Genomic DNA, 26,811 nt, shown 5'->3' on the forward strand with positions numbered 1-26,811 from the left:
TTACATTAAACATGTTTAATCCAGTCATATTTTATACATTTCCAAAATGTCAGACACAAGATGAACAGGAAATAGACCAATATAGTTCTCATCAAGGGCCGTCATCAAAAGATACAATAACAGATACCAAATCTGTCTCTGAGTTTTGTTTTCCTGAGGTATAACTTCCTTCAACTCAACAAATTCATGGAGAATTTTTTTTTTTACAAAAAACTATATAACAGAGTCCATCATTGTTTTGTTATGGTACAGTATCACAATCCTCATCCATATCTACTCATCAACATTTGAATACTGCCAATGATAGTAAGATCATCTCTAATGATCATATCTAATGTCCTTTGTGTCTCCAAACCGTTCCTTTTCACATCCTGAATTCTGCACCCAACCATTTATACTGTTCACAAAGGCCTGCTTCTGAATGAAATCCATGTAATGCAGAATACTTCCGCCACCAACAACAACTCATCCTATGCCTGCCAGCATTGATCCCCTCGGAATGAATAAAGTCTATCGAATTTAATTGAACTTATTCCACAGTATATCGGACCTTGGATTTGGTCATCCCTCTGAATAAATGTACAGCCGTTTTATTCGTCTCTTTGTTGTTACCCTTGTTATTGATCATGCCCCCCTTCTCGCCCCTGTCGCCCCCCTCCTCCTCGTCTCCCGCTCTTCCCAGCTTCCTCAGCGGCCAGAGGAGCCCATGATGCTGGTTGGCTGCAGTAGTGTCTGGCGGTGGGCAACAGGGGGCGCCACCCCCTTTTTCCTTGGTGAGGAAGTAGAGGAGTGCGTTGAGCCAGGCATTGAAAGACGCCAGCGGCCGGGTGATCTTATAACACATGGATACCATCGTCATGGTGTGGCACGGGACACCTTTCTTCACTTTCAGGACGAGGAAGATAGTCCTGGTGACATGAAATGGGAAGAAGCAGAGGGCAAAGAGGAGTGTGATGGTGATGATTGTCTTGATGGATTTACGCCGTCGGTGGGCATATGGAGAGTGGGCGCCGAGAACTATCGACATCCCCTCTCCTCCTCCCTGAAGTCCTCCTCCTCCCACAACTCCAGCTCCATTCCCTCTCATTCCACCTCCACCTCCTCCTCCCCCCTCTCCTCTGCCTCGCTGTGACTGGGGCTGGGAGCGCAGGGTCCGGAATATTGTCAGAACCACATGTGAGTAGCACCAGGCGATGATTGAGAACGGGAGAAAGAACCCTAGAAGATGTAGGATGATTCCATATGGAACATAGTCTTGGAACTCCTTATCGATGGCATCGTCCCAACAGTTCTGATATGTTTCCACCTCCCCAGTACCGTTACTACTAACGGTGCCAGTGTTATTACTGGTAATCGCCATAGCCTCGCCCCCTACACCTCTCATCACGTGGCTCGTTTGGGCAAACCGGAATATGGGGCACGTAAGAGCGAAGACGACCCCCCACACCAACACACACGTCCCCTTGACCGCTCTCTTAGTCTCCAGTGTGATGGTCCTCATAGGGTAACATATCCCCAGGTAGCGATGGACAGATATACATGTCAGGAAGAATATAGAACAATACAGGTTGAAATAGAACAGAAAGCGGACCAATCGGCACATGTAGTCCCCAAAGATCCATTGGTCACGCATCACATAGCTAGCCACCAGGAAGGGGAGTGACAACCCGTACATGAAGTCTGTCGAGGCTAGGTTGACCATGTATATGAGGGAGGCGTTCCAACGCTTGGTGCGTCTGAAGGAACGCCAGAGAATGATAAAGTTGAGGGAGATTGAGAAGAGGAAGGTAAAGGAGTAGCACAGAGGGAGGAAAATGTACTTGTAGGACTCGTCGATGCTGCAGGAGGGAGGGAGCGAGGGATTGACAGAGAAGGAGTTAAGGAGGTGGTGTACTCCTTCAACAATAATGTCATCATTGAGCGCAGGGGCGTCCATCGTTGTTGTTGTCATGGTGACGTTTGGGTGTTTCCGTGTCAGTTGAGATTATGTCTCATCTTCCCATTCTACTGTTCCTTCTGGTTGCCTCTGTTTGATTTCTGAATATCCAATTCCCAGGTTCACTTATGTTGTCTTCACAATTCAAATTCTGTTTACCTGGAAAGAAAGAGAGAGGGTTGTTACAATCACTCATATTAATGAATTTTCATAGTATACTTCACTGTACAGTGACTTGATATGGATATACAGGTAACTGCCAAAATAACAGAAACATTTGAGTAAATGAGGGATACAAAATACATTGAACACAAATACAAGCGCAACATGCCCACATTTGTTTACATCCTTTTTAGTGGGCATTTTAGCCTTTGTCAATATAATACATCCACTTCATCTACATCTGCTGATTAAACAGCATGGGGACAATAAATGGCCACTCTAAAATATGCAGTTTTTACACACAACACAATGCCACAAATGTGTCAAGTTTTGAGGGTATGTGCAAATGTCATGGGGAGTGCAGGAATGTCCACCAAAGCTGTTGCCAGAGAATTCAAAATTCATTTCTCTACCATAAGCCACCTCCAATGTCATTTTAGAGAATTTGGCAGTATATCCAACTGGCCTCACAACCGCAGACCACGTGTAACCACACCAGCCCACAACCTCCACATCCGACTTCTTCACCTGTGGGATCGTCTGATGGGAGGGGGTTGCGGGTGCTGAGGAGTATTTCTGTCTGGAATAAAGCCCTTTTGTGGGGAAAAACTTATTCTGATTGGCAGGGACTGGCTCCCTATTGAGTGGGCCTATGCCCTCCCAGGCCCACCCATGGCTGCGCCCCTGCCCAGTCATAGATTGGGGCCTAATTCTTTTATTGCAATTGACCGATTTCCTTATATGAACTGTAACACAGAAAAATCTTTGAAATTGTTGCATGTTACGTTTATATTTTTGTTCAGTATATATTGAAAGCAGGTGCTACCACACAGGTGTGGTTTCTGAGTTAATTAAGCAATTAACATCCCGTCATGCTTAGGGTCATGGAAAAAATGCTAGCAGACCATTATTTTGCCTACCAAAGCTATTGGATGACAATGCTCCCATCCACAGGGCAGGGGCCTCTCAGTCACCAGATCTCAACCCAATTGAACACTTATGGGAGATTCTGGAGCTGCGCCTGGGACAGTATTTTCCACCACCGTCAACAAAACACAAAATGATGGAATTTCTTGTGTAAGAAGGTTGTCCCATCCCTCCACTAGAGTTCCAGACACTTGTAGAATCTATACCAAGGTGCATTGAAGCTGTTCTGGCTCGTGGTGCCCCGACAACCTATTAAGACCATTTATGTTGGTATTTTCTTTATTTTGTCAGTTACCTGGAAGTCTGGAATTATATAACTTTTAGCATACTCTAAACCCGGGGTGTTCAACTCTTACCCTACAAGGTTCAGAGCCTGCTGGTTTTCTGTTCTACCGGATAGTTAATTGCACATACCTGGTGTTCCAGGTCTAAATCAGTCCCTGAATAAAGAGGAACAATGAAAAAAAATGCAGTGGAAATGGCTTTGAGGTCCAGCATTGAGTTTGAGGGCTCTAAACGGTCATCGTCATCTTTTGAATTTCTTTCTTTCATTCAACATACACCATGAGGTGTCTTCCCAAGGTACTCTCCCTCCCTCCTTCCCCCTTGCTGACCGGTGACTCCCCCCAGCCTCTTGCACAATCTCCAGTGTTGTTTGCCCTCCTGTGTGTGTTTTGCCCTCCTGTACGACTATATGCTGCTGATTCAGTCTCTTCTCACTCCATTAACTCGACAATCAGTAACTACACTTCCCCTTGTCCTATCAGTCCACCCCCCCCCCGTTCATCTTTCGTTTCATTCCCCTCCACCATACAGTGACTCCATATGCATCCACCCACCCATTCCCACCTCCTCTTTGCCCTCATTTTCATACTCTTGATTCATTAACTTGTGTGTCATTGTATTTCTCCTCTTTCGTCTTGTACGTCATTCGTGAACATATGTGGGTCGCTTCACATTTGGCCACCATCGACTGAACTCAAACTCATCCAAGCCCTACTATCCCATTATACTGTACCATCACCACATTGCTATCCCCTTGTCCAGTGCTTTGCACGTGCCCAGTTACCACCCGCCCGCCCAATACACACACACACACAAGCAGGTGAGAGTGGGCTACACATGATGTGTGTATGTCTGTGAGTGTGTGCAATCAACATCACTTCACACATTCAACGTAGAGGATTTAGGTAAATATAGGTCCTATGTACACCATAGGTGCAAAAGACAAATATTCAAAATAATTAGCTCAATCCCTTCTTCATGACTACTCTATTTATCTGAGTGTTGAATATAATAGATAAGAGCCATGCATTTAGAGAGTTGGGACATTACAATCATTCTTTCAAAAAGTAAAAGCATTGTATTTGGGACGAATCATTCACTAAACCCTAAACCTCAACTAAATATTGTAATAAATCATGTGGAAATTGAGCAAGTTGAGAAGAGTAAACTGCTTGGTGTAACCTTGGATTGTAAAACAGTCATGGTCAAAACATGTTGATGGAACAGTAGCCCCATAATGAAGCACATTAACAACGCTATCAACAAGGCAGGTCCTACAGGCCCTAGTTTGTTTTGTCGCACCTGGACTACTGTCCGGTCGTGCGGTCAGGTGCCACAAAGAGGGATTTAGGAAAATTACAATTGGCCCAGAACAGGGCAGCACAGCTGGCCCTTAAATGTACATGGAGAGCTAACATTAATATCCATGTCAATCTCTCCTGGCTCAAAGTAGAGGTGAGATTGACTTCATCAGTACTTGTATTTGTGAGAAGTATTGACATGTTGAATGCACCGAGCTGTCTGTCTAAACTACTGGCACACAGCTCGGACAACCATGCATACCACACAAGACATGCCAACAGAGGTCTCTTCACAGTGCCCAAGTCCAGAACAGACTATGGGAGGTGCACAGTACTACATAGAGCCACGACTACATGGAACTCTATTCCACATAAAGTAACTTATACAAGCAGTAAAAACTGATAAAAAAAACAGATAAAACTATGCCTTATGGAACAGCGGGGACTGTGAAGGGACAGACACACGCGTACACACACACATAATAACATACACACTCGTACATATGGATTTTGTGTTGTAGATATGTGGTAGTAGAGAAGGCACACACTTAATGTGTTGTGAAATCTGTTGTGAAATGTAATGTAATGGTTTTAATTGTATGTAACTGTCTTAATTTTGCTGAACCCCAGGAAGAGTAGCAGCTGCCTTGGCAAGAACTAACGGGGATCCATAATAAATACAAATAAATGGGGAATATTTTTACTGTGTGTGTCAGGTCTGGTCTCTTGGTTGTACTGTGTGTGTCAGGTCTGGTCTCTTGGTTGTACTGTGTGTTTGTCAGGTCTGGTCTCCTGGTTGTACTGTGTGTGTCAGGTCTGGTCTCCTGGTTGTACTGTGTGTGTGTCAGGTCTGGTCTCCTGGTTGTACTGTGTGTGTGTCAGGACTGGCCTCCTGGTTGTACTGTGTGTGTGTCAGGTCTGGTCTCTTGGTTGTACTGTGTGTGTCACGTCTGGTCTCTTGGTTGTACTGTGTGTGTCAGGTCTGGTCTATTGGTTGTACTGTGTGTGTCAGGACTGGTCTCCTGGCTGTACTGTGTGTGTGTCAGGTCTGGTCTCCTGGTTGTACTGTGTGTTTGTCAGGTCTGGTCTCCTGGTTGTACTGTGTGTGTCAGGACTGGTCTCCTGGTTGTACTGTGTGTGTGTCAGGTCTGGTCTCCTGGTTGTACTGTGTGTGTGTCAGGTCTGGTCTCCTGGTTGTACTGTGTGTGTGTCAGGACTGGCCTCCTGGTTGTACTGTGTGTGTCAGGTCTGGTCTCCTGGTTGTACTGTGTGTGTCACGACTGGTTTCCTGGTTGTACTGTGTGTGTCAGGTCTGGTCTCTTGGTTGTACTGTGTGTGTGTCAGCTCTGGTCTCCTGGTTGTACTGTGTGTGTCAGGTCTGGTCTCCTGGTTGTACTGTGTGTGTCAGGACTGGCCTCCTGGTTGTACTGTGTGTGTGTCAGGTCTGGTCTCCTGGTTGTACTGTGTGTGTCAGGTCTGGTCTCCTGGTTGTACTGTGTGTGTGTCAGGACTGGTCTCCTGGTTGTACTGTGTGTGTCAGGTCTGGTCTCCTGGTTGTACTGTGTGTGTCAGGTCTGGTCTCCTGGTTGTACTGTGTGTGTGTCAGGACTGGTCTCCTGGTTGTCATAAGAAAGTATGGCACATAGAGAGAGTGGCAATAAATGTAACTGTAATAAATCTATAAATGTAAACAGCATAAATACCTAAATCCCTGCAATCTGTGAGCTTTGTAAGCAAAATAAAGGACATACCTGTTGAAATGAGCTGTGGTTCAAAACACTCTTCCTTTATCCCTGTTCTCCAAGTTAGAAAAAGAGTCCAACAAAAACGAAAAGACTGAAGATACCAGTGAAGACCACGGGTAAAATGGTGAATATATAAGAACAAAATGACCAATCAAGAAGATACCAGTGAAGACCATGGGTAAAATGGTGAATATATAAGAACAAAATGACCAATCAAGAAACTCTGTGTTGGAAAGTCTATCTCTCTCTTGACATAATGAGTCACCTTCAGGTCTGTCTCCTTTCTACCTGTTTTTGGCTCCTCTAACTCATCCCTGTCTGCCTCGTGTCTTTGTCGGTGTGACACAGTCCCTCCCTCCCTCCCTCCCTCCCTCTCTCTCCTCTTGTCCCTCTATCTTTCCCTCCCTCCCCCTGTCCCCCTCTCTTCCTCCCATTCTGCTGATCTAGACATTTGGCTAAGGCAAACTCTAACCAGGGCTGAAGTCACACACACACACACACACGCACGCACACACACACACAGACGGCAATGTATACAATTTACATCTGTGCTAAATACATTATGTAAATAGCTACTGTACATGTACACTTAATCCATCTCTAGATACAGGTACATACATACATACATACATACAAAGCAGCACTAGCACACCTACACACAATATGTATCCTTGACAACCTGTTTATTTCATGCAAAATTATTGTAGAATAAAACAACGTCAACAGTGACGTCAAACTCATGTAACCCGGACAAAATCCCAATGCTCCTTGTGTTGCTGTTTTATGACAACAGTACCAAACGAGTGAGGCTTGGTCAGGCATCTTGTCGGTCGGCTGGTAGGTTACATTGTTGTCATATTACAACAGTATGCAGGTTAATATAGTATTCCATACCCTTTACTTTTCCTGCTATTTCAGTAGACCCAAGTCATTGAGTTGAGCAGTGCTCGCATTACACTGTGTGTGTGTGTGTCTGTTTGGTTAGTAATGCCCCTTTCTCTGACTGACTCATTCAACGATCATCATGCATACATTAAAACATCGCCGAGAATAGAAGACATAGCTGTGTCCCGGCAACATAAAATCAAAACAAACAATGAAACGTGTCCCGGCAACAAGAATAAAAAACAATCGGTAACACTTTATTCAAACTCCACGTCGTAACGCTCAATGACATTTGTTATGATACCGTATGACGTATAGTTCAAATAATGTGCTACCAAACGATCATTGCATTTCAACATGTGGATGACAATGGACATTTGAACTAGACTGATCCATGGGTAGCAATAGCAGCTTATTAATCCCTTATAATATTACCGTTATTTTCCCCCTAAAACCCTACAATACAACAACATTAACAGTCCAGACATACACGTTTCCCTTTATAAAAACACAAAAAAAACACAGAGCAAAACCGGTTGATATGATGTCATAATAAATGTGAAACTGGGTGTGATGACGTCATTTCAACCAGTTTTGCTCACTGGGAAATAAAAACAAAATGCTGTGCAATTCAATCCAAAAAGGTATTTAGGAGTGATGCAGTCTCTTCACATTGATTTGATTCGTCCATTAATTTCAAGCACCGGTGTCCGTCATTGACGGATTGTGACCTGATCTCTGACACCGGGATTCCATTTTATTAGACGATGACCGTAGAACTTAGAATGATTCGAATTATTCTATGGTGATGGGCCTTCTGAAAGTGTCGTCCATAGAGTGTATAATACACAAGAGTGGCTTGTCATAGACCTGCATAGCTCTAGATTGTGCTGATAATGGCAGCCATCTTGGTCAGGGTTCTATATGTCAGAGTGATGTCATGTCCTGTACCTCCAGCAGCATAGCATCCTGTTCTGTCCTCAGCTGGTCCCGAGTCTGAAGATGAACCACCAGCTCTGTGCTAAGGTCTGATGGGCGAGGCACAGAGACACACCCACATGCGCACGGGCACACAAACAAAATGTCAGATAAAAAATGTAAGATCAAATGCAGTTGTACAGATCATTTGACAAAGGTGAAATAAAGGTAAAATAATAAGGTTGGTATAACTTATAAATGAAAAAGGTGAAATATAAAGTAGCCTATATCTAAAATATACACTGAGTATACAAAACATTAGGAACACCTTCCTAATATTGAGTTGCACCTGCTTTTGACCTCAGAACAGTCTCAATTTGTCGGGGCATGAACTCTACAAGGTGTCAAAAGCGTTCCATGCTGACCCATGTTGACTCCAATGCTTCCCACAGTTGTGTGAAGTTGGCTGGATGTCCTTTGGGTGGTGGACCATTCTTCATACACTCTGGAAACTGTTTAGTGTGAAAAACCCAGCAGCGTTGCAGTTCTTGACACTCAAACCATACCCCGTTCAAAGGCACTTAAGTCTTTTGTCTTGCCCATTCACCCTCTGAATGGCCCATATACACAATCTATGTCTCACTTGTCTCAAGGCTTAAAAATCCGTCTTTAACCTGTCTTCTCCCCTTCATCTACACTGATTGAGGTTGATTTAACCGATGACATCAATAAGGGATCATAGCTTTCACCTGGTCAGTCTATGTCATGGAAAGAGCAATGTTTTGTACACTCAGTGTAAATATGCAATATATCCTGTGTAGTATCTAAGTGACCACTCACCTTGTATAGCCTTGTTGAGAGAGTTTTGGTGGGCGTTGAGCTCTTTGAGACTGAAGGCTTGCAGGTCACTTCGGTCCAGCCTTCTATTCTTCAACAGCTGATTACAACAAGCTGGGCTCTGAGACACAGTGGACAGAGTGAAGAACAGAATGTAAGATAACACCTAATAACAAAACACTGTGCAACCCCAAGGGCAGCACTATTAACCTCCTTTCTAGCCACTCCTGTAGATATGATGGGATTGTATCAGATGGCAAGGAGAAGCAAGTGCCTATCCTATACATTCAGAACTACAGGAGTGCAGAGGGGGTAGGGGCTAGGAGTTGACTTGGGATTCAGGTCCCTCCTTCCCTCCCGCTCTCACCTCCTGTTTCTGCTCGGTCCTCAGCTTGTTTCTGAGCGCGCTCAGTGCAGCCTTGAAGCCTGATGATTTGCTCTTGGCTGCAGGGGGGGCAGGGGACTTGGGCTGCTGGCGCACCTGCACACTGGAACCGCTCTTACCAACAATTTTGGAATTCTTGAAAGAACAGAAACAAAACAAAAACGGCATTATGGTTGAGATCTGGAATACAAGAAAACAAGTGTCTTTCATAATTCTATGATATATCCTGCATCACTCTAGCTGTACCACTCTATGACCAGCCTTACCCTTTGAGTGTGTGTGCTTACCTTCACACTAACTTTTTTGCCAGTATCCTCATCTTCTTCTTCGCTTCCGCTGTCATTGATGAAGCACAGCTGGAGGTTCATCTGATTCGAAAGACTGATGAGGAAAACAATTTTTTGGGTTAGTAAGTAGTGAAATGACCCTGGCATTGATAAACATGATTACAAGAGAAGGTGGAAAGTTTTTAAGTTCCTCGGCGTACACATCACGGTGTACACATCACGGACAAACTGAAATGGTCCACCCACACAGACAGTGTGGTGAAAAAGGCACAAAAGAGGCTGAAGAAATTTGTCTTGTCACCTAAAACCCTCACAAACTTTTACAGTTGCACAATTGAGAGCATCCTGTCAGGCTGTATCACCGATTGGTACGGCAACTGCACCGCCCACGACCGCAGGGCTCTCCAGAGGGTGGTGCGGTCTGCACAATGCATTACCGGGTTCAAACAACCTGCCCTCCAGGACATCTACAGCACCCGATATCACAGGAAGGCCAAAAAGATAATCAAGGACAACAACCACCCGAGCCACTGCCTTCTTCAACCCGCTACCATCCAGAAGGTGAGGTCTGTACAAGTGCATCAAATCTGGGACCGAGAGACTGAAAAACAGCTTATATCTCAATGCCATCAGCCATGGAATCATGTAGTAACCAAAAAAGTGTTAAACAAATCAAAATATATTTTATATTTGAGATTCTTCAAATAGCCACCCTTTGCCTTGATGACAGCTTTGCACACTCTTGGCATTCTCTCAACCAGCATGACCTGGAACGCTTTTCCAGCCGTCTTGAAGGAGTTCCCACATATGCTGAGCACTTGTTGGCTGCTTTTCTTTAACTTTTTCCGACTCATCCCAAACCATCTCAATTGAGTTGAGGTCGGGGGATTGTGGAAGCCAGGTCATCTGATGCAGCACTCCATCACTCTCCTTCTTGGTAAAATACCCCTAACGTATCTTGGAGATGTGTTGGATCATTGTCCTGTTGAAAAACAAATGATAGTCCCACTAAGCCCAAACCAGATGGGATGGCGTATCACTGTAGAATGCTGTGGTAGCCATGCTGGTTAAGTGTCCCTTGAATTTAAAAAAAAATCACAGACAGTGTCACCAGCAAGGCACCCCCACACCATAACACCGCCTTCCCCATGCTTTACTGTGGGAAACACATATGCGGAGATCATCCGTTCACACACACTGCGTCTCACAAAGACGCGGCGGTTGGAACCAAAAATCTCAAATTTGGACTCAAGAACAAAGGACAAATTTCCACCAGTCTAATGTCCATTGCTCGTGTTTCTTGGCCCAGGCAAGTCTCTTCTCATTATTGGTGTCCTTTAGTAGTGTTTTCTTTTGCAGCAATTTGATGATGGCCTGATTCACGCAGTCTCCTCTGAACAGTTGATGTTGAGATGTCTGTTACTTGAACTCTGTGAAGCATTTATTTGGGCTACAATTTCTGAGGCTGGTAACTCTAATGAATATTCTCTGCAGCAGAGGTAACTCTTGGTCTTCCATTCCTGTGGCAGTCCTCGTGAGTGCCAGTTTCATCATAGCTCTTGATGATTTTTGCGACTGCACTTGAAGAAACTTTCAAAGTTCTTGAAATGTTCCATATTGACTGACCTTCATATCTTAAAGTAATGATGGACTGTCGTTTCTCTTTGCTTATTTGAGCTGTTCTTGACATTATATGGACTTCTGTATACCCCCTTACCTTGTCACAACACAACTGATTGGCTCAAACACATTAAGAAAGAAAGAAATTCCACAAATGAACTTTTAAGAAGGCACACCTGTTAATTGAAATGCATTCCAGGTGACTACCTCATGAAGCTGGTTGAGAGAATGCCAAGAGTGTGCAAAGCTGTCATCAAGGCAAAGGGTGGCTATTTGAATAATCTCAAATATAAAATACATTTTGATTTATTTAACCCTTTCTTGGTTCTACATGATTCCATATGTGTTATTTCATTGAAAATAGTAAAAATTAAGAAAAACCCTCGAATGAATATGTGTTCTAAAACTGTTGACCGGTAGTGTATGTATGTACTGTTTTTATACCATCTATTGCATCTTGCCTATGCCGCTCGGTCATTGCTCATCCATATATTTATATTTATATATTCTTATTCCATTCCCTTATTTAGATTTGTGTGTATTAGGTAGCTGTTGTGGAATTGTTAGATTACTTGTTAGATATTGCTGCACTGTCGGAACTAGAAGCACAAGCACTTTGCTATAACATGTGCTAACCATGTGTATGTGACCAATCTATTTTTATTTGATACCACTCCTCCAGGGAGCTAGCTTTCTTGGAGCTAGCTTTCTTGAATTCTTTCTTGGATTATTGACCACAAGGATGTGAGTTCGCTTCTTGCCTCGAACATTATGCTTCTCCCTTGGTTTCATTACACTGGTGTCAGAAGTGGGATTTGTTCATGATTCTATCAGCCTGGGTACTATACTATTAGTACATAATTAACAACACTATCACAACACAATGTTACGTAGACTACACCGTGCTTCGTACCGCGAGGTTAGGGCTGTCACGCGGCTATTGCAGTCCTCCTCGCCTCTGTCCTCCCAGCTTTCCTTAGTCTTCCCTTGCTCCCTGTCTCCTGGCCGGTTCATGGACAGCGTCTTCCCTCTCTCTCTCTCCTCCGGCCGGCTTGCTGACAATTTCTTACCTCGTTCAAGGACACTGGAAGACTGGAGATGAATCAGATATACAGTCGTGAAAAAGTAAGTACACCCTTTGGAACGTGGTCTATTTTGAATCATTTTTTTAAACATATTTGGACACATGGATATTTGAGTTATTTTCCAACCACATTCATTGATAAAGGGAACTCAATTTAACAAATCGCACACCAACAAATGTACTTTGAAAATGTTATGCAATTAAAATAAACCAAAATGCAGTTTCGTTATGCAGAAAAAAATGTGAACACCCCTCCCTTTACCTTCACCTAAAATGGCTAAAATTAGGATCAGGCACCAAAACAGGTGCAAATTATTAGGAAATCGTTAGAGAGTACCTTGGGAGAGTCCAGACTTCCATAAAGATTATAAACTTGGTCTGGTTTGGTCTTAACCATATGGGTGTTGTAACACATCATGCAAAGATCCAAATACCTATCCGAGGCCCCCAGAAGAAAGATGATTGATGCCTGTGAGTCTGGGAGGGGTTACAAATCCATTTCCCAGCAATTCGAAGTACATAGTTCCACTGTCCGACGGATCATCTACAAATGGAGAAAATTCCAGACCACTGGCAATCCACCTAGGACAGGTTGTCCCACCAAATTCACCCCAAGAGCTGACCGAAAGATGCTCATAGAAGTCTCTAAATACCCCAAGGTAACATCAAGGGATCTACAGGCCTCTCTTGCTACAATCAATATTGCTGAATCGAACATGGATCTTGCAACAGGACAATGATCCAAAACACAAACTAATCTACAACAGAAGCTAGGGGTGTACTTATTTTTCCCACACTATGGAATTGCATTTCTGTTGACTTTCGATTAATAAATGATGGCAAAGTATAATCTTTCAGTTTCATTTGTTAAATTAGGTTACCTTTATCTGTCAATAGTGTTGAAGTGAATATTACATATCCATCTGTCCAAATACTTCCTAAAAAGTCAAACTTTCCAGGGGGTGTACTTGCTTTTTCACATGACTGTAGGTAGCACAAGTTATACAGACCAAGTTATGGAGAGCCTCTCCTGTGTGTAAGTTTAATTGTTTTTTTAATGAGCTGCCTTATTGGCCAGGTCTCCCTTGTAAAAGAGGTATTCTGACCTCAATGGGACTTCCTGGATAAATAAAGGTTAAAATGATAATGGATTTTTTTTAAAGTTCATATTGTTTTGCAGTGCTGTGTAGTCTCTTTCAACACAAAACTAGCCACTGAATAGAGCAGGTGCCTGACATTGCATTCAGGCACCATGTTTTTGTACAACACTGTGTCCCTGACAGATGCACACTTCTCTCCCATAAATAGACAACTGTGTCACCTGTCCACATCCATAAGTAACAGACAGCATTCAACTATGACCCTTTACCTTTGTTCTTTCTTCTCACTCCTCTCCCCTTCCCCCTCTACTCTCCACTACCTGTCCAAAAACACCTGTCCCCAGCACTCAACTGTGACCTCTGACCTTTGTTTTCTTCTCTCTCTTCTCCTCTTCCTGTTTCTCCAGCTCTGCGATGCGCAGGCTCAGCGCCTCCCAATGCATTATGGGTAGGCCCAGGTCATCCTCTCCGTATGACCCCTCCTGCCACACCAACGCAGCTCCCTCCGCATCTTCATCATCATCCTCTTCATCATCTTCCTCTTCAGCCTCGTCGCTCTGTTTCTCCTCTTCCTCCGTCTCGTCGCTCTCTTTCTCCTCTCCCTGCTCCCTCTCTCTCTCCTTCTCTCCCTCCATCTCTTGTGTCAGTAGGAGAGAGTGCCAGTGTGGGTAGACTTCACTGCGCTCTGGGTTGGAGGGTTGTCTAAGATAAAGATGATATAGTTGTCTATTAATACATAATTAACACAAAGCAGTAGAGTAGAGGCACTTACAGAAGTTGCACACATGGGGAACATTGTAGTCGCCTAGGGTCCAGGAAAAATGTGGTATTTTATAAACGCATTTCATGCAATTCTAAATAATTTTACATGACTGGAGACATTTGCAGAATTTTTTAAAAACCATACAAATGATCGAAATGACAGTCTACTTTGACACTGACAAACTGAGAATCTGAGATCAATAAAAATGACCTTAAATCCATCAGATGAATGGTCAGATGAAGCAGATGCTAAGCTACAGGACTGTTTTGCTAGCACAGACTGGAATATGTTCCCGGGATTCCTCTAATGGCATTGAGGAGCATCTGTCATTGGCTTCATAAATAAGTGCATCGATGACGTCGTCCCCACAGTGACCGTACGTACATAACCCAACCAGAAACCATGGATTACAGGCAGCATCCGCACTGAGCTAAAGGCTAGAGCTGCCGCTTCAAGGAGCGGAACCGGAAGCTTATACGAAATCCCGCTATGCCCTCAGACGAACCATCAAACAGGCAAAGCGTCAATACAGGACTAAGATCGAGTCGTACCACACCGGCTCTGACACTCGTCGGATGTGGCAGGTCTGCAAACCATTACAGACTACAAAGGGAAGCACAGCTGAGAGCTGGCGAGTGACATGAGCCTACCGGACGAGCTAAATTACTTCTATGCTCGCTTCGAGGCAAATAACACTGAAACATGCATGAGAGCACCAGCTGTCCTGGAAGACTGTGTGATCATGCTCTCCGCAGCCGATATGAGTAAGACCTTTAGACAGGTCAACATTCACAAGGCCGCAGGGCCAGACGGATTACCAGGACGTGTACTGCAAGCATGACCTGACCAACTAGCAAGTGTCTTCACTGACATTTTCAACCTCTCCCTGTCCGAGGCTGTAATATCAGCATGTTTTAAGCCGACCACCATAGTGCCTGTGCCCAAGAATACTAAGTTAACCTGTCTAAATGACTACCGACCCATAGCACTCACATCTGTAGCCACGAAGTGCTTTGAAAGGCTGGTAATGGCTCACATCAACATTATTATCCCAGAAACCCTAGACCCACTCCAATTTGCATACTGCCCCAACAGATCCACAGATGATGCAGTCTCTAATGCACTCCAAACGGCCCTTTCCCACCTGGACAAAAGGAATACCTATGTGAGAATGCTATTCATTGACTACAGGGTTTAACACCATAGTGCCCTCAAAGTTCATCAATAAGTTAAGGACCCTGGGACTAAACAACTCCTTCTGCAACTGGATCCTGGACTTCCTGACGGGCCGCCCCCAGGTGGTAAGGGTAGGTAACAACACTGTGCTCCTCCTGTACTCACGGTTCACTCATGACTGCACGGCCATGCACGACTCCAACACCGTCATTAAATTTGCCGATGATCACCGACAACAACGAGACAACCTATAGGGAGGTCAGAAACCTGGCCGTGTGGTGCCAGGACAACAACTTCTCCCTCAATGTGATCAAGACAAAGGAGATGATTGTGGATTGCAGGAAAAGGAGGACCGAGCACGACCACCACACGTCCACATCACAAACAAACTGACATGGTCCAAGCACACCATGACAGTCATGAAGCGGGCACGACAAAACCTATTCCCTCTCAGAAGACTGAAAAGATTTGGCATGGGTCCTCAGATCCTCAAAAGGTTCTACAGCTGCACCATCGAGAGCATCCTGACTGGATACATCACTGCCTGGTATGGCAACTGCTCGGCCTCCGACCGCAAGGCATTACAGAGGGTAGTGCGAACGGCCCAGTACATCACTGGGGCCAAGCTTCATGCCACCCAGGATCTCTATACCAGACGGTGTCAGAGGAAGGCCCTGAAAATGTTAAAAGACTTCAGCCACCCTAGTCATAGACTCTTCTCTCTACTATCACACGGCAAGCGGTGCTGGAGCGCCAAGTCTAGGTCCAAGAGGCTTCTAAACAGCTTCTACCCCCAAGCCATAAGACTCCTGAACATCTTGTCAAATGGCTACCCAGATTATTTACATTCCATCTCTACACCACTGCCATTCTCTGTTGTCATCTATGCATAGTCACTTTAATTAACTCTACCTACATGTACATACTATCTCAACTAACCGGTGCCCCCACACATTGACTCTGTACCGGGCACCCCCCTGTATATATTGTTATTTTTACTGCTTCTCTTTAATTACTTGTTACTTTTATCTCTTATTCTTATCCATATTGTTTTAAATTGCACTGTAGGTTAGGGGCTCGTAAGTACGCATTTCACTGTAAGGTCTACTTCGGCACATCTGACTAATACAATTTGATTTGATTTGATCAACAGCATAGGCCTATGTGTGTGGAGACACACATTGTAGGCTACAATATGAGGATGAAATTATAGTCCTAAAAATGCTATTCAGTTTCACTTACTCACCCAATGATGCGCAGCTCAATCACCGGTGATGGCCGATGCGTTCGTGCCAAAAGCCTACAGTGCATTCGGAATGTATTCAGACCCCTTGACTTTTTCCACATTTTGTTACGTTACAGTCTTTTTCTAAAATTGAACAAGACATTTTTTTCCTTCATCAATCTACACACAATAGCCCATAATGACCAATCGAATACAGGTTTTTAGAGATTTTAGCAAATGTATTAAAAATAAAGAACTGAAATGCCTTATTTACATAAGTATTCAGAGCCTTAGCTATGAGATTGGAAATTGAGGTCAGGTACATCCTGTGTCACGTTCTGACCATCGTTCGTGTGTGTTTTCCTTGTTTTAGTGTTGGTCAGGACGTGAGCTGGGTGGGCATTCTATGTTGTGTGTCTGGTTTGTCTATTTCTATGTTTGGCCTGATATGGTTCTCAATCAGAGGCAGGTGTTAGTCATTGTCTCTGATTGGGAACCATATTTAGGTAGCCTGGGTTTCACTGTGTGTTTGTGGGTGATTGTTTCTATCTCTGTGTTTGTATGTGCACCAGTATAGGCTGTTAGGTTTTCTCGATACGTTTCTTGTTTTTGTATTGATCGTGTTGTCGTCTTTATTAAACATGTATCAAGAATACCACGCTGCGTTTTGGTCCGACTCTACTTCACCCAAAGAAAACCGTTACATCCTGTTTCCATTGATCATCATTAACATGTTTCAACAACTTGATTGGAGTCCACTTGTGGTTAATTCCATTGATTTGACATGATTTGGAAATGCACACACCTGTCTATATCAGGTCCCACAGTTGACAGTGCATGTCAGAGCAAAAACCAAGCCATGATGTCGAAGAAATTGTCTGTAGAGCTCCGAGACAGGATTGTGTCGAGACACAGATCTGGGGAAGGGTACCAAAGCATTTCTGCAGCATTGAAGGTCCCCAAGAACACAGTGGCTTCCATCATTCTTAAATGGAAGAAGGAGGGAACCACCAAGACTCTTTCTAGAGCTGGCTTCCTGGCTAAACTGAGCAATTGGGGGAGTAGGACCTTGGTCAGGGAGGTGACCAAGAACCCGATGGTCACTCTGACAGAGTGACAGAGTTCCTCTGTGGAGATGGGAGAAACTTCCAGAAGGACGACCATCTGGAGGAAACCTGGCACCATCCCTACGGTGAAGCATGGTGGTGGCATCATCATGATGTGGGGATGTTTTTCAGTGGCAGGGACCGGAAGGAAGAGTAGTCACGATTGAGGGTGAAAGATGAACAAAACAAAGTACATAGAGATCCTTGATGAAAACCTGCCCCAGAGTGCTCAGAACCTCAGACTGGGGCGAAGGTTCACCTTCCACCAGGACAACGACCCTAAGAACACAGCTAAACAATGAGACAAGTCTCTGAATGTCAAGACAAGTCTCTGAATGTCCTTGAGTGTCCCAGCCAGAACCTGGACTTGAACCTGATCAAACATCTCTGTAGAGACCAGTGGCGATTTTAGCATGTACATTTAGGTGGGACAAAACAAAAAAAACATGTTGGGATGCATGCCAGCAAAGCCACTACACAACACAACACAACACTAAACAATACATTAATTACACTATAACGGTGACAAACGGTTCCCACAAACTGTTAGGGCCTACATAAAGCTGTCCCAACAGCAGAGTCCCAGCAGCAGTCCCAACACCTTCCTACTGCTACACCTGGCTATCAGCGGAGCCTTGTCTGGCAGTGAAACAGTTAATTCAGCCTCATTTACTGCATTTATAAAACATAGCTGATATGGCTGACGTGCTTAAACAAATGTGGTTTCTACTGACAATTGAAGTGTACAAACTATGGCATAAGGGAACATCAAGCAGATAAGAGGCAATCCGTAATTTCGATTAAGACATTAATGAGCGAGCGACGGTTGCTTTGTAACGCTTGCAGTTAGCCACTGATTCTTTCCAAACCACTTATTGTTTAATTTGCAATTTCCAACTTGTTGTGTAATGTATATGTCCAATGGCCGATGAGCACCGATACATTTTATCTATAATTTCTCTTCATTATTTATCTTCATATGACAAGGATTAAAAAGGATTTGTCAGTAGATTGCCGACTTGATTCATGTTGATAACTGCTAGCTAAGATTTTGAAAGTAAGATTTTGACATGATCAGTCCAATCAAAGCCACTGTACATATAACGTGATTTGACGTAATTTTAGCTGTGGCCAATGACCTTGAGCCTTCTTGGAAGGGCTCTTCTAATGTAACTCTAGCAGGACCCAAAGGGCTTAAATGTTCGATGTCTACCCTTACTAAGGACTTAGATTTGGCCTGTGAAGTAGTGTCCCCATGAGTGACAGAACACTGAGCCAATCATGGCGCAATGCTCCTATTTTCTGCTGGCTTGCCCCACCACCACAGAAAGCACTGAGCTAGGCTGAAACACCTGAATTTTGGAGCTGCTTACTCAAGAAAACAAAAAAGAGACAATGTTTGTATGCGGCTTTATTAACTCAATGATATATATATATATATATATTATTTTACATTGTTTGCAAACTGATATGTGACACGTACTAATGCCAAAATAACATGCAAAATAGGCAAGCCCCACAAAAAATGTGGAGCCCCACCTGCCATGAATGATGGGTTGCCACTGGTAGAGAGAGACCTGACGCTCCCCAACCAACCTGACAGAGCTTGAAAGGATCTGCAGAGAAGAATGGGAGAAACTCCCCAAATACAGGTGTGCCAAGCTTGTAGCGTCATACCCAAGAAGCCTCTAGGCTGTAATTGCTGCCAAAGGTGCTTCAACAAAGTACTGAGTAAAAGGTTTGAATACATATGTAAATGTGATATTTATATTTTATATTTGTAATTCATTTGCAAAATATTCTAAAATCTGTTTTTGCCTTGTCATTATTTTTTCTTTTTTTATTTACCTAGGCAAGTCAGTTAAGAACACATTCTTATTTACAATGACAGCCTAGGAACAGTTGGCAAACTGCCTTGTTCAGGGGCAGAACGACAGAGTTGTCAGCTCTGGGATTCAATCTAGCAACCTTCCGGTTACTGGCCCAACACTCTAACCACTAGGCTACCTGCCACCCCAATATTATGTGGTATTGTGTGTTAGATTGATGAGGGAAAAAACAATTGAATAAATGTTAGAATAAGTATGTAACGTAATTGTATTTATTTTTTAAGTCAAGGGGTCTGAATACTTTCCGAATACACTGTATATCTCACTCGTTTTACTTTGTAAAACAATATTTGGAAGTTTATCAAATATTTTGTTAGGCTAGAGCAGACAGATTAGAGACTTCTCTTTTCAGCAGGAGCCATTTGGTTTCCAACCTGTTTTCCCGCAAATGTATTTGAAATATTGCGAAAGGCCTGTTTTGTCTGCATGCTGTTCACTGACAGATTTGCTGCATGTTCCTGACTCTAGGCTATGTTGTCATGTTCTGACCATCGTTCGTGTGTGTTTTCCTTGTTTTAGTGTTGGTCAAGACGTGAGCTGGGTGGGCATTCTATGTTGTGTGTCTGGTTTGTCTATTTCTATGTTTGGCCTGATATGGTTCTCAATCAAAGGCAGGTGTTAGTCATTGTCTCTGATTGGGAACCATATTTAGGTAGCCTGTTTTGTGTTGGGTTTTGTGGGTGATTGTTCCTGTCTTTGTGTTTGTGGCACCAGATAGGACTGTTTTGGTTTTTTCACGTTTCTTGTTTTGTAGATTGTTGTACTTTCATCTTTATTAAAGATGCACAAAACGAACCACGCTGCGTTTTGATCCGCCTCGCTTTCCCCAGAAGAAAACCGTTACAGAATCACCCACCAACCAAGGACCAAGCGGCGTGGTAAACAGAGGCAGCAGCATCAGCAGCAGCAGGAGAAGCGACAGGTGCAGGAGCAGCAGCAAAGGCAGCAGCAGGAGAAGCAACAGAGGCAGCAGCAGCAGCAGCAGCAGTGGGAGAGGCTGCACCATTTGGAGAAATGGACTTGGGAGGAGATCCTTGACGGGAAAGGACCCTGGGCAGAGCCAGGGGAATATTGCCGCCCCAAAGTCGAGCTGGAGGCAGTGAAAGCAGAGAGGCGGCATTATGAGGAGCTAGCACGGCAGAGCGGCTGGAATCCCGAGAGGCACCCCCAAAAATGTATTGGGGGGGGTACAGGGAGAGTGTGGCAGAGTCAGGAGCCAGACCTGAGCCAACTCCCCCTGTTTACCGTAAGGAGCCATGGATGTTATCGGAGCTATCGGCGAAGCTGAGGGCTGAGTCTGAGAGGGTCGAGGAGTTATTGGACAGAATGGAGGAGAGTGAACGGATGGGAGATGAGGAGACACTCGAGGTGTTAATAGAATTGGGGGAGTGTGAAGAGAGAGAGCAGTTGATTTGGCGTAGTATGCAAGACATTCGCCCTGAGGTGTGTGTCCCCAGCCCGGTACCACCAGTGCCGGCACCCCGCACCAGGCTGTCTCTCTGTCCCATCAACACAGGTGCTCCCGCCTGTCCGGCGCTACCAGAGTTTCCGCCCCCCAGTCCAGAGGCGCCAGAGCCCCCCAGTCCAGAGGCGCCAGAGCTTCTCTGTCCAGCGCTGCCAGAGTCTCCCGCCTGTCCGGTGCTGCCAGAGCTCCTGCCCCTCAGTCCAGATGCGCCAGAGCCCCTCAGTCCAGAGGCGCCAGAGCCCCTCAGTCCAGCGCGGCCAGAGCCTTCCTCCTCTCCAGCGCAGCCGGAGTCTCCCGCCTGTCCGGCGCTGCCAGAGCTCCCGCCCCTCATTCCAGAGGCGCCAGAGCCCCTCATTCCAGAGGCGCCAGAGCTCCTCAGTCCAGCACTGCCAGGAGCCGCCAGTCAGCCAGGAGCCGCCAGTGCCGCCAGTCTGCCCAGCGCCGGCAGTCTGCCCAGCGCCGCCAGTGCCGCCAGTCTGCCCAGCGCCGCCAGCGCTGCCGGTCTGCCCAGCGCCGCCAGTCTGCCCAGCGCCGCCAGTCTGCCCAGCGCCGCCAATGCCGCCAGTCTGCCCAGCGCCGCCAGTGCCGCCAGTCTGCCCAGCGCCGCCAGTCTGCCCAGCGCCGCCAGTGCCGCCAGTGAGCCAGGAGCCGCCAGTCAGCCAGGAGCCGCCAGTCAGCCAGGAGCCGCGAGTGCCGCCAGTCAGCCAGGAACTGCCAGTCAGCCAGGATCTGCCAGAACTGCCAGTCAGCCAGGATCTGCCAGAGCCGCCAGTCGGCCAGGATCTGCCAGAACTGCCAGTCAGCCAGGATCCGCCATTCAGCCAGGATCCGCCAGTCAGCCAGGATCTGCCAGAGCTGCCAGTCAGCCAGGATCTGCCGGAGCCGCCATTCAGCCAGGATCCGCCAGTCAGCCAGGATCTGCCAGAGCCGCCAGTCAGCCAGGATCTGCCGGAACCGCCAGTCAGCCAGGATCTGCCGGAACCGCCAGTCAGCCAGGATCTGCCGGAACCGCCAGTCAGCCAGGATCTGCCAGAACCACCAGCCAGCCAGGATCTGCTAGATTCATCAACCTTCCTGAGCTTCCCCTCAGTCCTGAGCTGCCCCTCAGTCCTGAGCTGCCCCTCAGTCCGGAGCTGCCCCTCAGTCCGGAGCTGCCCCTCAGTCCTGTGGGGCCCGTTGTTAGGGTTCCTAGGCCAAGGTTAGCAGCGAGGGTCGCCACTCAAGGGACGCTAAGGAGGTGGACTAAGACAATTATGGAGTGGGGTCCACGTCCAGCGCCAGAGCCGCCACTGCGGACAGATGCCCACCCATACCCTCCCCTTAGGTTGTGCGTTCGGAGTTACTGTCACGTTCTGACCATCGTTCGTGTGTGTTTTCCTTGTTTTAGTGTTGGTCAAGACGTGAGCTGGGTGGGCATTCTATGTTGTGTGTCTGGTTTGCCTATTTCTATGTTTGGCCTGATATGGTTCTCAATCAGAGGCAGGTGTTAGTCATTGTCTCTGATTGGGAACCATATTTAGGTAGCCTGTTTTGTGTTGGGTTTTGTGGGTGATTGTTCCTGTCTTTGTGTTTGTGGCACCAGATAGGACTGTTTTGGTTTTTTCTTGTTTTGTAGATTGTTGTACTTTCATCTTTATTAAAGATGCACAAAACTAACCACGCTGCGTTTTGGTCCGCCTCTCTTTCCCCAGAAGAAAACTGTTACATATGTATTGTTATTGGGCTACACACAATCCACAGCTAGGCTATTTTTTAAAAGACGCTATTGACCACTGTGGCTAAATGACGGGCATTTTCATGGTGTAGTAGGCTATTCTGAATTATTTCATTATTTTCATTGAACAGACAGCAGTTATTCTATAACTTTGGCAAATGTATTTCAATTTATCAGGGGCAGTGGTGGAAAAATCCCACAATTGTCATACTTGAGTAAAAGTAAAGATACCTTAATAGAAAATGACTCAAGTGAAAGTCACCCAGTAAAATACTACTTGAGTGAAAGTCTAAAAGTATGTGGTTTTAAATATACTTAAGTATCAAAAGTAAATGTAATTGCAAAAATGTGTACATTATTTTCTTTAGGAATGCAGTGAAGTAAAAGTAAAGGTTGTCAAACATATACATAGTAAAGTACTGATACTCCAAAAACTACTTAACTTCTTATGGCTGGGGGGGGCAGTATTGAGTAGCTTGGATGAATAAGGTGCCCAGAGTAAACTGCCTGCTACTCAGGCCCAGAAGCTAAGATATGCATATTATTAGTTGGATAGAAGACAATCTGAAGTTTCTAAAACGGGTTTGAATGATGTCTGTGAGTATAACATAACTCATATGGCAGGCAAAAACCTGAGAAAAAAATCCAACCAGGAAGTGGAAAATCTGAGGTTTGTAGTTTTTCAACTCTTTGCCTATCCAAGATAGTATACATGTTGTCTGATTGCACTTCCTAAGGCTTCCACTAGATGTCAACAGTCTTTAGGACTTTGTTTGAGGCTTCTACTGTGAAGGAAGAGAGAATGAGAGCTGTTTCAACCAGAGGTCTGGCAGAATGCCATGAGCTCAGTCTCGCGTGCTCCCGTGAGAGCGACCTGCGTTCCATTGCATTTCTAAAAACAAAGGAATTGTCCGGTTGGAACATTATTGAAGATTTATGTTAAAAACATCCTAAAGATTAATTCTATACATCGTTTGACATGTTTCTACGAACTGTAATGGAACTTTTTGACTTTTCGTCTGGACCTAGTGCTCATGCGTCATGAATTTGTGAACTAAACGCACGAACATAAAGGAGGTATTTGGACATAAATTATGGACTTTACAAAACAAACATTTATTGTGGAACTGGGATTCCTGCGAGTGCATTCTGATGAAGATCATCAAAGGTAAATTAATATTTATAATGCTATTTCTGACTAATGTTGACTCCACAACATGGTGGGTATCTGTATGGCTTGTTTTTGTGTCTGAGCGCTATACTCAGATTATTGCATGGTGTTGGCTTTTTCCATAAAGTTTTTTTGAAATCTGACACAGCGATTGCATTAACAAGAAGTATATCTATAATTCCACGTGTAACACTTGTATCTTTTATCAATGTTTATTATGAGTATTTCTGTAAATGAATGTGGCTCTCTGCAAAATCACAGGATGTTTTGGAAGCAAAACATTACTGAACATAACGCTCCAATGTAAACTGAGATTTTTGGATATAAATATGAACTTTATCGAGCAAAACATACATGTATTGTGTAACATGAAGTCCTATGAGTGTTATCTGATGAACATCATCTCTATTTCTGCTTTTTGTGACTCTTCTCTTTGGCTGGAAAAATTGCTGTTTTTCTGTGACTAGGTGCTGACCTAACATAATCATATGGTTTGCTTTCGTCATAAAGCCTTTTTGGGACTAACAACACCTTTATCTTTTAAATGGTGTATAATACATGTATGTTTGAGGAATTTTAATTATGAGATTTCTGTTGTTTGAATTTGGCGCCCTGCACTTTCACTGGCTATTGTCAGATCGATCCTGTTAACGGGATTTCAGTCGTAAGAAGTTTAAATAGTACTTATAAGTATTTTTTCTTAGGTACTTTTTACACCACTGATCATGGGTGCCTGTCACGACTTCCGCCGAAGTTGGTGCCTCTTCTTGTTCGGGCGGCGTTCGGTGGTCGTCCTCACCGGCTTTCTCGCTGCCACAGATCCATGTTTCTTTTTTAAAATTTGTTATGTCTTGATTGTACACACCTGGTTCCCATTACGTTATTATTATTTCCCTATTTAACCCTCTGGTTCTCATTATGTTTTGTGCGTGATTGTTCCTGGTCTTGTGTTAGTATTTTGTGTTAGGGATTGTTATCCTTGCATGTATTTATTTGGCCGAGTAAAGTACGTTATTTTACTCAGTTCTGTGTCCTGCGCCTGACTCCGTCCTCACCTCTGCACAACTGACACATGACAGTGCCTCAGCTCCTCCAGACCCCTTTGCGCTATGATTAACGAAGAGGGAACTCGAATGAACTTTGAACGCTTTTATTATATGTTTTACATCGCAAAAAGTTACTTATTTTTCATGACACAAGAGGTACCGGATCCGGCCAAATACGTTCCGGAATAAAACAGTCCAAAACGGAGGTGATCCTGTTCCGGCTAAAATTAAGCACTGGTAGGCCTTCGACTTCAATTATATGCAGGGAGAACAGTTTACTTTAAAGGGGCTATCCACATTATTCAAATGATTATATTTTGGGACGACTTGAAGTTAAGAGTTCAAAAGAGAGGAGAGAGTTTCAGAAAGTTTATGTTTTTGTTAAACAGTAAGGTAACACATGGAATGCCTGGAAACAGATTATAGAGCGTTTCAATTTTAATGTACCAGTGTAAGTAACTTACAGCCTCAGTTACCAGTGGGTCTATCTGTGTGGCTATCCAAACTGCACTCTGAAATGTGTATAGATCAAGACAGACTGCAGAATATAATTGAAATAGAAAATAAAGACAGTTACGTAAACGCTGTTAGGGAAAAGTGTTTAAGACTGATTGATGTACGCTATAATAACAGTAGCCTATATAGTGATAATAGGCCCAAGAGGTAGCCTAGAGAAGAAGCGAAGTAAAACAAACACGTGACACGTATCAATAGTTGTAGCCTATATGCATAATGTTTAGTTAGTCAGTGGTTGATCGTGTAACCCAATAGCTATTTGGAATCGCTTACCAATTTCCCAGGGGAGTAGAAATCACAGCTTCTTGCGCTGTCAAACCGGGGGAGAGGATTCTTGTGTCCACATAACTTTCTCTCTTCCTTGAGCGAAAACTCTTCCTAGTTTCTCTTTATTCTTCTTCCTTCTTCCTGAGTTTCCACACTTTTTTTCATTCCCGGTTCCTTTATCTCAACTTCTCGCTCACTGTAACGGGAGAAGGGTGTTGAACTGCAAGATTATGGGAAGCTTGTTTACGCGGCTTTGAAGTTACAACCAGTGGCAAATGTACTTTAGTAGCCTAATGTTATAGCTGGTTAGTAGCCGAGCATCTCCAAGAAATCCACGAATTCTTGCGCCAAAACAATCGAAACAAAAGCGTAAACCTTCAGGAATTTCACGGCTTTTCAGTAGGGACACAGAGAGGAGGGGTGGAGAGAGACGGGCTGAATAAGTAACGAAAATTGCCAGGTGTCATATTTCAGTTTTCTAACAGACTACTGAAATTCAAATGGTAGAAGAAAGTAGGATTTGATTCTGTAAGTTTTAATTCTGATTGATAGGGAGATGATTACTAAGAATACAATTCACGATGTTAGTAAGCCTAAATAAAGTTATGTTCCCCCTTGTGTTAGTAGTATTTGGGACTAGTATTCTGCCAGCAGCACAAATAATAACGTCACTCTGTATGGTAATCAGTAATCCTTAAAAATAAAAGCCTGCATTTCTAAACCTTGCAATGTGGATAACTCATTCAAAAGATATTACATTAGAATCCATTTGTATTGTGCTTATAAGCAAATGCAATACATAATTTATGGAAACAATTACAAATGTGCTTCTAAAAACATTTTAAGATCACTATCAAAAAGTCTATGTTCAGACTGGTATGTTCACAATATTGGGTTGTAGAGCAAAAATGATTATGTGCAGATGTAAAAGTGGGGCTGGGAATACTCAGTGAAGGCTGTAGAATCTATATGGGGTTATTTCTTGGACTGCGGTCTAAATA

General features: G+C 44.3%; 2 protein-coding genes across 3 annotated transcripts; both read right to left on the bottom strand.

Annotated features, from left to right (window-relative positions):
- Positions 1-1,951, bottom strand: LOC149973062 (P2Y purinoceptor 3). The gene has a single exon (XM_090214442.1). It carries the CDS (start codon positions 1,949-1,951, stop codon positions 530-532), a length of 1,422 nt encoding a protein of 473 aa, XP_090070568.1. The 3' UTR covers positions 1-529.
- LOC110500358 (schwannomin-interacting protein 1) lies at positions 1-26,480 on the bottom strand. 2 transcript variants are annotated; one of them, XM_021577685.3, is made up of 8 exons: positions 25,817-26,448; positions 13,838-14,174; positions 12,202-12,380; positions 9,669-9,762; positions 9,364-9,516; positions 9,000-9,117; positions 8,193-8,269; positions 1-2,095 (listed from the first exon to the last, which is right to left on the bottom strand). In XM_021577685.3, the coding sequence occupies exons 2-8, from the start codon at positions 14,105-14,107 to the stop codon at positions 2,081-2,083; spliced, it is 906 nt and encodes a 301-aa protein (XP_021433360.1). In that variant the 5' UTR covers positions 14,108-14,174; positions 25,817-26,448; the 3' UTR covers positions 1-2,080. The 2 variants fall into 2 exon arrangements, with proteins under 2 accessions (XP_021433360.1, XP_021433359.1); XM_021577684.3 differs by lacking the exon at positions 1-2,095 and having other exon boundaries at positions 7,023-8,269; positions 25,817-26,480.
- Positions 26,481-26,811: the final 331 nt, after the last annotated feature.

Source organism: Oncorhynchus mykiss, chromosome 21, assembly GCF_057628025.1.
Source record: "Oncorhynchus mykiss isolate SJ-2025 chromosome 21, ASM5762802v1, whole genome shotgun sequence".
Taxonomy (NCBI): Eukaryota; Metazoa; Chordata; class Actinopteri; order Salmoniformes; family Salmonidae; genus Oncorhynchus; species Oncorhynchus mykiss.

What these genes read in the sequence shown, in the direction of transcription:
- LOC110500358 (XM_021577684.3), bottom strand. Translation starts at nt 14,107, where the DNA reads ATGGAGGGAGAGAAGGAGAGAGAGAGGGAGCAGGGAGAGGAGAAAGAG. An exon ending in GTGACAGCCCTAACCTCGCG is followed by an intron (nt 9,763 to 12,201) that starts GTACGAAGCACG and finishes TTTCCTCATCAG; the next exon opens with TCTTTCGAATCAGATGAACC. An exon ending in GCAAAAAAGTTAGTGTGAAG is followed by an intron (nt 9,517 to 9,668) that starts GTAAGCACACAC and finishes TGTTCTTTCAAG; the next exon opens with AATTCCAAAATTGTTGGTAA.
- LOC149973062 (XM_090214442.1), bottom strand. Translation starts at nt 1,951, where the DNA reads ATGACAACAACAACGATGGACGCCCCTGCGCTCAATGATGACATTATT.